This window comes from Malus domestica, chromosome 15, assembly GCF_042453785.1.
Source record: "Malus domestica chromosome 15, GDT2T_hap1".
NCBI lineage: Eukaryota > Viridiplantae > Streptophyta > Magnoliopsida > Rosales > Rosaceae > Malus > Malus domestica.
In genome coordinates, this window is record NC_091675.1 from 33,293,112 (window position 1) to 33,304,605 (window position 11,494).

Consider the following 11,494-nt stretch of genomic DNA (forward strand, 5'->3'; position numbering starts at 1 on the left):
TCTCCCCTTTCTTGATCAAAATTGGTCAAGGTGTCTGGTAAAGCATCATCTAGGATATCCATAATTTGTTCATTTAGATCAACATAAGATTCACCTGCCTCAACTAAAGGGGTCACATGTGAAGATGAAGGAAGTACTAATCATTCCCCATGATGATTCTAAGTGGTATACATCTCCATCATACCATGTTGTACTAAATGGTACCGAACATTTTCATAATACTCAACCATTGAATTGTTACAGTTCCTACACGGACACCGGATTAGAGGTGAACCCTGGTTGTGTGCCATTGTGAAATCAATGAACTGATTTATTCCATAAAAGTATTCGTCTGCACATCTGTAAGGATTTTGTATCCATTGTTTATCCATAGCGCCTGCGAAAAAAAAAACAAAATCACAATGGTTACAAACACTTCAATTATAACATGTCACCTTATGCCTCTGGCAAGGGTCTTATCTCATTCAGGAATGCACGGCTACATGTCGTATTTTACAGCTCTATCAAATTAGATTTCAACGTTGAAAATTTTTGGCAGCACATCTATGCAGTTCTTCAAATTTAGCATGTATATACTAAATATGCACGCAGCACTCGAAGGATGCACATACATGCTACCAAATTTCTCCTTATCGAAATCTAATCCGTGAACTGCAAACTTCTACTTAAATATTTAATTAATTAAACAACCAACAAAATTTAGTACGTATTACCTTTCTTAGAACCTTCACCTTGAACTCTCTTTGATGAAGGACCACCAGAGTCCACCATTGCATACGGAAAAACAAAAAAAAAATTGGAATAATAATTCGATGAAAGTAAGGAGTATTTAGATTGAATTGTGAAGAGAAAGAGCGAAACTGGCTATTTAACGGAATTCAGACTACTTTGACCACCAAACAACTGACAGAACCTTTGCACAACGAAAAATTGGTCGCGCTTTTTTGGCGCCAAAAATACAGGCATTCGCGCCTTTTTCTGTGAACCTTTGTGTGACGACAAGTTTTTTTTGTTGCTTAAGCTACTTTTGCTCAACGAAACATGACGTCGCTCAACATGTTTGTCCCATTAAATTATTTCTGACCAGTTTGAGCAACGGAACGTTACCTTTATTGCGCTAACATGTTTTGCACGATGAGTTTTATGTCGTCGCATAAAGTTTGGTCGCTAAAATGGTTTTTTCTACTAGTGACTAGACCTTGGCTATGATACCACTTGAAGGAAAACTTTAATTTATTTTTTAAGTTCATGGAGCAACATATTGCATGCATTTAACAATTAAATAGTCGAAACATGCTTGTACGCACTCAAAACAAAACTTAACCTATTAAATTCAAAGCCCAGTAGTTATGGTGAACCAAAGATTCAACTCTAATTAACAAAGAGAGTTGGATTTCCTTATACCTTTGTAGATCCTCTTTGCATAGACAAAGAATAATCACCCAAAGTGAGGGCCTTCAATCCTTTCCTTGAGCTGGACTTCATAATAGGTACTTTATTTATTTTTATATAAATATAAATTAGTAGATACATTGTTTCTTGTAAAAACTAGACAATAGTTACATTATTTTCATTGTATGTATAATATCGTTCGTTAAAAAAAAGGTATTAAGAGGAAATTGGAGCAATGGTCCTTGAACTTTGGCCCAATCAGAGCTTTGGTCCCTAAACTAAAATCTATGAGGACTAATCCCTAAACTTGTTATAATATAGAGCAATGGTCGTTTTGGCTAATTTAGTAAGACTTAATCCAAAATAAAGAGTTTAAAGAGGCTAAAAATGGATGTAAATTCTAAAGGACTCCATAATAGGTTCTTTATTTTCTTGTAAATATAAACTAGTAGATACGTTGTTTCTTGTAAAAACTAAACAATAGTTACATTATTTTCATAGTATGCATAATATCATTTGTTAAAAAAAGAAAGATATTAAGAGGAAATTGGACTAATCCCTGAACTTGTTATAATATAGAGCAATAGACTAATTTCGTTAGACTTAATCCAAAATAAAGAGTTTAAAGGGGCAAAATGAATGTAAATTCTATCGGAATTAGTCAAAATGATCATTGCTCCATATGATAACAAGTTCAAAGACTAATACTCAATCACAAATTTTTAGTTCAGTGGCCAAACTTCAAGTTAAGCAAAGTTCATAAACCATTTCTCCAATTATCTTAAGCCATATTATACTGCTATCTAGTGATATTTCTCTTTACTTGTAAGTAAGAGGTCTTATGTTTGATTGTCGTCAAAGGTAAATTCGGACCAAATTATTATAGTTAGCCCATTGTAAGGCTTAACCGACTCTCCCACAAAAAAAAAAAAAATTAATTTTTAAAAGCCCAAAACATAGTCAAGAGTGAAGTTTTGCGTTTCGTAACTAGATAGCTGTGAGAGAGTTTTCTCGTTTGAAGATGCTTGCGGAACTACGTTCATATCCCGGTTTGATGAACTCACTTAAAATGCATAGTCAACACTCTCTCTGAATATAGTGACTTTATAGGTCACGAAAAGACAAAACACAAAATTAGGCGCATTTGTTAAAGAACCTAAGCCTAAGAAGAAACAAGTACAAACTTAGGGTTAAATAGAGGACCAGATCAACTGTTATACTAGTTTTGGAACCGAAAATAGAACTCCCAGTCTTGTTCTCCTGGACCTTGGGAGGTTAAAAAATCGTGGTCACCTACTGTCGCGGACGGATTCACCTTCAGGCAAGGAGGGTCAGCTGACCCTCCCAAGCTCAGAAATCTTCTATGGAAGAACTAGGTGCTACCTTTGGAAATCTGAGATACCCTTGAAAACTGCTCTCCAACTGCTCGACGAATTACCTGTATGGACATTGGGCTAGGTAGCTGCTAACTTCGTACTTTTGTATGCATTGTTATGAGCATTTGTCGATATGCTCACTCGGCGTACATTAGCATATGCTGACACGCTCACTCAAAAACCATTGACATTAGTTGACATGCTCGTTCGGAAGTTGTTGACAGGTGCGGAATATGACTTGATAAATGACCCCGGGCCTACCAGAGCTTGATGAAATGCTAATTTTCATGTGATTTCGTTCAAAAAGTTATACACGCTGCTCGCGCTAGTCTTACTGAGGCCCCAAAATAATATTTCTTGAATCTGCCAATGCCTACTGTTTGATAACAATTATGGTCATTTAACATTTGTTGTTACTTTCTCTTCACAGGTAAAATAAAAATGAACAATGATTTCCTTAAAGCTTGGACTTTAGAAGAACTGGACCCATGCAACTCCGGTGTAGTTTAGACTTCAGATCATTGCTACAATTTTGCCGTGTTTCATTTCTTGATATGCAATTCCATGAAACCACATTTTTTGTTACTGTGTCTCATTGTCACCAACAAAACAAGGATGGTAGCCTTGCAAATATAACCCAAAAATAGGCATTTATTCAAATTATTAGAAAATCCAGCAGGAGATTACCCAAAAAAAACAAAGGAAAAAAAAAAGATTAATCTCAACAAAGAAATTAACATGAAATCTCTCATCAGAAAAATTATTACATCCATAATACACACAAAAGCACTACAACGAATGAAATAAAGCAAAAGATGTAATCCACCTTACCATCATTATCTCAGCTACAAATCAGTCAACATATCCTCCAAAAAATAGTCATCTATCGAGCCGAACCCATTAAGCAATTCATCAGAAAACTCAATATCCTTATAAATATTGGAACTCGAATTCAACTCCGTCCCCTTCGACGACGTCGTCATGCCCTCCTCCTCCTCCTCTTCTTCCTCCTCATCATCATCATCCTGCTCCATAGCTGTCACAACCTTACTCTCACCACCACTCTTCTCGTCCTCAACCGCCGGCATGTGCCCTTCGAACAACGCCATGTGTCCGAACAGCTTGCTCTTCCTCGAGAAGCTCGTGCCACACGTGCACCGCCACCTAGCCTCGCCACAATGCTTCAAGTGGCTCTTCAAATCCGCCACCACCGAGAAGCTTTTCTTATTGCACCTGTTACACGAGTACATTTTTGGGCAGTGGCTCCTCTTGAAGTGATTCTTCACGCAAATCACCGATTTTAACGGCCGGAACTTCCCGTGCTCCTTGTTCCGGTTGCACCCGACGTACGGGCACGAGAACCGGGAATTCCGGCTCGACTGGGCCGGGGTCTTATCCGGTTTGGCCAACGCCTCGGGGGTCTTGAACCGGTTCCCGTGAGCCCGCATGTGCATTCTCAAATTCGCGTCTCGCTTGAACCCCTTCCCGCAAATCTCGCAGTAATGGATGTGCTCCGCCAGCAGCTCCATCGCATCCACCTCCACGATCTCACCACCGTCTGCGTCATCCTTACCGCTATTGTTCTCTTTTACCTCTTTCTTGACCTCGGGAACCTCGATTTGAGCGGCAGGTGTTCGGGTCCGGTCGGATGAGGGTATCGGGTTCTGAGAGAGAGCCAACAGAGCGGCGCCGTTTGAGATGATTTCGTGGATGGCGGAGGCGATGCCGGCGGATACCATATCCATCTGGTCCTTGCTGATTAGAGCGTTGGCGTGGATTGAATCGGTGAGGAAGTACTGCAAGGAATCCATTCTTGTTCGGACCATCGAGAGATTCCGGAGCGGGACTACCGTGTCGGTGTCCTCATTCAAAGACTCGACGGAGCTCTCCAGCGGAGTATGAAAAGGTTGACGCGGAAACGACATAGTGCGTACACAATCACAATCTCAACCCTCAATACTTCGTTGTTAAGTGCTGCGAAGCACGAGCAGAAATCATCACAAAGAACGGGGCCATCGAACAGGTGGCAAAGGTGGGGCCTCACGGAACACGTGGCAAAGGTCGGTCATGTGGAACCGTTGAATGAGGCGGGGAAATGTGGTATTATTGGTTTGGACCAGTGAAGAAAATATCGATAATATCGGCGAAATATCGCCGATATTATCTTTTTTTTTGGACCCCGATATTTTATTAACTATCCAACTTGTTTTCGGCAGAATATCGCGATATTATCGATAATATCGATAATATCGCGATATTTTCGAAACTATCGCGATATTTGGTATGGACTCATCGGAGAACACAGCCGGAGCAAATAATCCGAACCCCTAAATCCCCAAATTCTAATTCAAAGCAAATGAACTGAATCTACAATACAGGATTCCCTAAAATCGATTTCAGTACAAAAATCAACATGCAGAAAATCTGTACAAAAATTGTAATTTACAAGCCGAGAAGAACGATTTCAGTACAAAAATCAAAGCAAATGAACCGAATCCATAAATCCCCAAATTCGAATTCAAAGCAAATGAACTGAATCCCTAATTCCTAAATCCCTAAAATCGATTTCAGTACAAAAATCAAGCAACATGCAGAAAAATCGCAATCTGTACAAAAATAGAAACCCTAGTTCCTAAATCCCTAAAATCAATTTCAGTACAACAAAGGTGCAACACGCAGAAAAATTGAAATCTGTACAAAAATTTAAAGTAAAAGCCGAGAAGAAGAGAAGTAGGAGCCTGGGAACATCGTCTTCCTCACGAATCCAAGACGGCTGGGACAACGTCGTGCTCCTCAGTGGTGTCGACGGCTGGGACTACGATGATTTCCGGTCGATCTCCATGGATCAAGGTGGTTTAGAAGGCGGTTATCGAGTGGTGTCGACGGCTGGGTTTAGGGCGGGTGAGATGGGAGGAGCAGAGGGAGACAGGGAGACACGGAGACACGGACGAGGAGGATCGAGATTCGAGAGATGATGTCTCTGTGTGTGTGTGGAAGAACTGGAGAAGGGGGAAGGGAGGGAGAAGACTGAGAAGTTCTCAGTGAGAACGAAGGCTCAGACCTCAGAGAGAGAGAAGAGAGAAGAGAGAGATTGAGAGGATTCGAGAATATGGTAGTGGGAAATGAATGATCGACAGAGAGACTGAGCTCCGTGTGTGGTGTACGTGTGTGGTGTGCGTGTGTGGTGTGGTGTGGGGGGTCTCGAAGTGTGTGTGTGGTGGAGTGTGAGTTCTTCAGTCTTTTTGACTGTCTGAGTGGTGGCATGTAAGAAAAAAAAAGCATCCAATGCTCCAAATTATTCAAAACCAAATCATTCCAAACCTATGTCTAGCTCTCTGATCCAATGATCCAAAGAACTTTTTGCAATTTCAGAACATGGACAACAAATAATACTGCTTTCATAATGAAATCGTGTGACAGTCAGTAAGAGTCTTTCACATGCAAAACAGTGTCAATGTCTGTTATATACTTACATTCTTTCCTCCAGTGGAGTATCAGAGGCATTCACAGAATTTTCGTTTCTTCTTCTTCCCATACCATTTTCAAAACCATTCCAGATCCTTTCCAAAGCCAAGCAACACAAAGGCTTCCATATTTAAGGTAAGTTTACAAACTTAAATTTATATTATTGTAATTTATACAACAACAAATAAATTTGTGTGGACTCGTATGTTAATTTTTTTAAGTAATTAATACTTGCATGTTAATTTTTGTAAGTAATTAAGTAATGTTAACAATTACATGTTAATTTTTTAAGTAATTAAGTAATGTTGTATAATTATTCCCTAGGATAATTTTAATATGTTTAATGTTATTTATTATTTTATTTTCCTTACCATTTTCAAAGTCATTCCAGATCCATTCCAAAGCTTGAACACAAAGGCTTCCATATTTAAGGTAAGTTTACAAACTTAAATTTATATTATTGTAATTTATACAACAACAAATAAATTTGTGTGGACTCGTATGTTAATCTTTTTAAGTAATTAATACTTGCATGTTAATTTTTGTAAGTAATTAAGTAATGTTAATGTTAATTGTTTTAAGTAATTAAGTAATGTTGTATAATTATTCCCTAGGATAATTTTAATATGTTTAATATTATTTATTATTTTATTTCCCTTACCATCTTCATTATCAAATTGGATTATTATTCATTAATATTAGGTTTTTTTTATTATCAAATTGGATTATTATTCTTTAATATTAGATTTTTTTATTATCAAATTGGATTATTATTCATTAATATTAGGTTTTTTTATTATCAAATTGGATTATTATTCTTTTATATTAGGAATTTTTTTTATCAAATTGGTGGATTATTCATTAAATTGGATTATTATTATCAAATTGGATTATTATTCATCACCATGTTTTATATTAGGATTATTTTTTTATCAAATTGGTGGATTATTCATTAAATTGGATTATTATCAAATTGGATTATTATTATCAAATTGGATTATTATTCATCACCATGTTTTATATTAGGATTATTTTTTTTATCAAATTGGTGGATTATTCATTAAATTGGATTATTATTATCAAATTGGATTATTATTCATCACCATGTTTTATATTAGGATTATTTTTTTATCAAATTGGTGGATTATTCATTAAATTGGATTATTATCAAATTGGATTATTATTATCAAATTGGATTATTATTCATCACCATGTTTTATATTAGGATTATTTTTTTATCAAATTGGTGGATTATTCATTAAATTGGATTATTATTATCAAATTGGATTATTATTCATCACCATGTTTTACATTAGGATTTTTTTTTTTATCAAATTGGTGGATTATTCATTAAATTGGATTATTATCAAATTGGATTATTATTCATCACCATGTTTTATATTAGGATTATTTTTTTATCAAATTGGTGGATTATTCATTAAATTGGATTATTATCAAATTGGATTATTATTATCAAATTGGATTATTATTCATCACCATGTTTTATTTTAGGATTATTTTTTTTATCAAATTGGTGGATTATTCATTAAATTGGATTATTATCAAATTGGATTATTATTATCAAATTGGATTATTATTCATCACCATGTTTTATATTAGGATTATTTTTTTATCAAATTGGTGGATTATTCATTAAATTGGATTATTATCAAATTGGATTATTATTATCAAATTGGATTATTATTCATCACCATGTTTTATATTAGGATTATTTTTTTTTATCAAATTGGTGGATTATTCATTAAATTGGATTATTATCAAATTGGATTATTATTCATTAAATTGGATTATTATTCATCACCATGTTTTATATTAGGATTATTTTTTTTATCAAATTGGTGGATTATTCATTAAATTGGATTATTATCAAATTGGATTATTATTCATTAAATTGGATTATTATTCATCACCATGTTTTATATTAGGATTTGTTTTTATCAAATTGGATTATTATTATACAAATTGAATTATTATCAAATTGGATTATTATTCATTAATATTAGGTTTTATTATTCCATATTATTTGTATAATTACTTAAATTTTTACAATCATTTTCTTTACTTTGTATTTAATTCTTCTGTAGAATAACTTTATTATTTAGGTTCTCTTATTTTTATCAAAAAATAATTGTCTAATTTTCATGAAAAATAAATATAGGTACGTTTAAGATGTCCAGTAAACGTGATCCAGCTTGGGAACATGGAGACCCAATAGACGGAAACAAACATGGCACAATTTGCAAATATTGTGGTCGGGTAATGAAGAGTGGCGGAGTGACACGACTGAAGTATCATCTTAGTGGATTAGATCCATCAAAAAATGTCCAACGATGCGATAATGTCCCCCCAGAAGTGAAGGCATTCATCAGCACATTATTAAAAAATAAAAAACAGCAGAAGGAAAAGATAACACAGGGAATGGAAAATATTCGAGCTGGGCTACGGGGAGAAGTCTATGGCCAAGCGGTTGACAGTGATGATGATGACGATGAGGACGAATGTGATGATGACATGGGACCTGAAGAACGACACAGTTTGAAACAAGCATTACGTGCCTCCAAACAGTCAGCATGGGAAAGAGAACACCTTCATAAAATTCCTAATAGGGGACAAGGTTCCGGGACAAGTGGTGGTGCACAAATGAGACGGGGAGGCAGTCTTAGAGAATCACAACCAACACCACCAATAGCCCCAAGTTTATATAAGTCATCCAACGCACGTCAAAAGAGTGTTTGGAGTTATTTCAAGGGAGGTAATGTGAAGGAGGGAATGGGGCGTCTAATTAGCAAGTTCTTTATCTATGAAAATGTCCCTGCTGCGAAGGCATCATCACATCATTTCAAAAATATGGTAGTGGGATGTCAACAGGCCGGCGTTGGAGTACAACCTCCCACTCCCTATGAGATAAGAAACAAATATTTGGATATGGAGTATAAAGACATTGGCGAGTATGTTAACAAGTTGAGGTCAAAGTGGGAAACTAATGGTTGCACAATCATGTGTGACGGATGGACCGGCCCGACCAGATTATCTATCATCAACTTCATGGTATACTCCAAGGGAAAGACAATTTTTTTGAAGTCTGTTGATGCTTCAGACCATATAAAGAATTACAAGTATATTTACAAATTATTGAGGGATGTAATCATGGAGGTGGGAGAGCATAATGTTGTCCAAGTCGTGACCGACAACGGTTCTGCATTTGTCAAAGCTGGAAAAAAGTTAATGAAGCATCATAATGTGTTTTGGACATCATGTGCAGCACATTGTATTGATCTTATGTTTGAGGCAATGGGGAAGAGAGAGAATGTTGCTACTGTGGTCAAAAGAGCTAGAACGATCACAAATTATATTTACAATCACGGTTGGTTGTTGGCAAAGATGCGTGAATTTTGCAGAGGAGAAATTATTCGTCCAGCTACCACTCGATTCGCCACCAACTATATTGCATTAAACAGCCTACTCAAGAAGAAAGCAGGGTTGAAGCAACTATTCACTAGTGACGATTGGGCCAACCACAATTTCAGCCGCTCAAATACAGGTCGTATGGTGGAAAGTATAGTGCTTGATCATGCTTTTTGGAGTCAAACAGAACATGTGTGTCAAGTGTTTGAACCTCTTTACAAAGTTTTACGGATCGTTGACACAAAAGTGTATCCTACTATGGGGGCAGTATATGAGTTGATGCGTGTAGTGAAGGATGAATTGGAAAGAAAACATGGTGCAAGGTGGGTCGTAAAAATAATTGAAGACCGATGGTATAAAACATTATACCACGATTTGCATGCAGCAGGTATAAATTATGTCATAATTTGCAATTCATTTCTTTAGTTGCATAAGTATTATTTATCTTATTAGAGTATGTGTTTCTTTGAACAGCATATTATTTGAATCCCCGATACCAATACAGACCCGGTGTTGGAGATGATGGTAACCTTATACGTGCTGTACATAATGTATACTCTAAATTAGACCCTGCATCACCAGCAGTTGGCCAATTTGGAAATGAGGTACACAATTACTTAAATTATAATAATTACTTTGTTGGATTAAACTAACACAATTTATTGTATTCAACTAACATGGTTTAAAGATGCAAGAAGAACATTTGGAGAACCAACATCAGTTGCTGCTCGAACAAATATGTCTCCTAGTGAGTATAAACATATTTCACTATAAGTTTATTGATGCGTAAAATAAGTTAACACACAAAATTAAACCCTCTTTTTGACAATTGTAGTATAGATGTAAGTAGGGTATCGTTCTAGGCCGGGGATTAGGAGGGATTGCTAATCTATTCTAAATTAATTTAAAAATATTAAATAAGACTCAAGGACACAAAATTAAGCTAAAAACTCTAATAACTCGAAACACACTTAAAATGACTCAAAATAATGAAAACAATTAAATTAAACACTAGGAACTGAAATGGACGGAAATTAAATTAAAAGACTAACAATAAAGAAAACTAACTAAATAATATAATTTAATAATGGATGGGTGTTTGGTTTTGATGAAAAGTAAATTAAACTTAATTAAATTACAGAATTGATAAAAACATAAAATTAAGGTAAAATGATAAATGACGGACTAGCTAGAGGGTTATTCTCCACACATGACACATATGCAACTTAAATTGATTTTCAGTTGTTCTTTCAATAAATTGTGAATCTCAATACTCCAGATTAACCGTGAACAACACTTTTTTAATCTTCAAGTTTTCCTTAAGTTATTGAATTGGACGGAAAAACGCATACAACAATTCAAAACATTCTTCAAAAGTCCCCTACGTGAAAAGCACAATAGAGATACAATCAAAGATCATTAAACTTTGTGAAAACTATAAGCATTGACGAGGCATTCGTAACTATGAAAAGCATGATACTCTTGCCAAGAATTTACTTAACGTGATTGTGACTAGCAACCTTTACTACTTGTGAAAATAAGTTCATAACGATTAGGTGAAATTCACTTATATTCTAGCATCAAATTCATGCATGTAAATTAAGCGTGCACTCTCAACCAACATACACAAATCAGTTTTTATACGAACGGATAAGTAAATTGAAATCACAACTTATGAAATCACAACCGAAGGTAATCAATTCATATTACAAATATATTCATGGTTTCGAATTAACCTCTAGCCAAAATAAATTTAATTACACATTATTAAAACAGAAATAAAATAGAAGTTTGGAAAGATTAAACCGAAAGAAGGTGATCTGTTGCTGTGCAGC

At 35.4% G+C, this 11,494-nt stretch overlaps 1 protein-coding gene across 1 annotated transcript; it reads right to left on the minus strand.

The window, feature by feature from the left end:
- Nucleotides 1–3,483: 3,483 nt before the first annotated feature.
- On the minus strand, nucleotides 3,484–4,725 carry LOC103444830 (zinc finger protein STOP1 homolog). The gene has a single exon (XM_008383771.4). It carries the CDS (start codon nucleotides 4,691–4,693, stop codon nucleotides 3,614–3,616), a length of 1,080 nt encoding a protein of 359 aa, XP_008381993.3. The 5' UTR covers nucleotides 4,694–4,725; the 3' UTR covers nucleotides 3,484–3,613.
- Between the last annotated feature and the right edge of the window lie 6,769 nt (nucleotides 4,726–11,494).

Excerpts from the sequence above, each read along its gene's own strand:
- LOC103444830 (XM_008383771.4), bottom strand. The coding sequence starts at position 4,693 with ATGTCGTTTCCGCGTCAACCTTTTCATACTCCGCTGGAGAGCTCCGTC.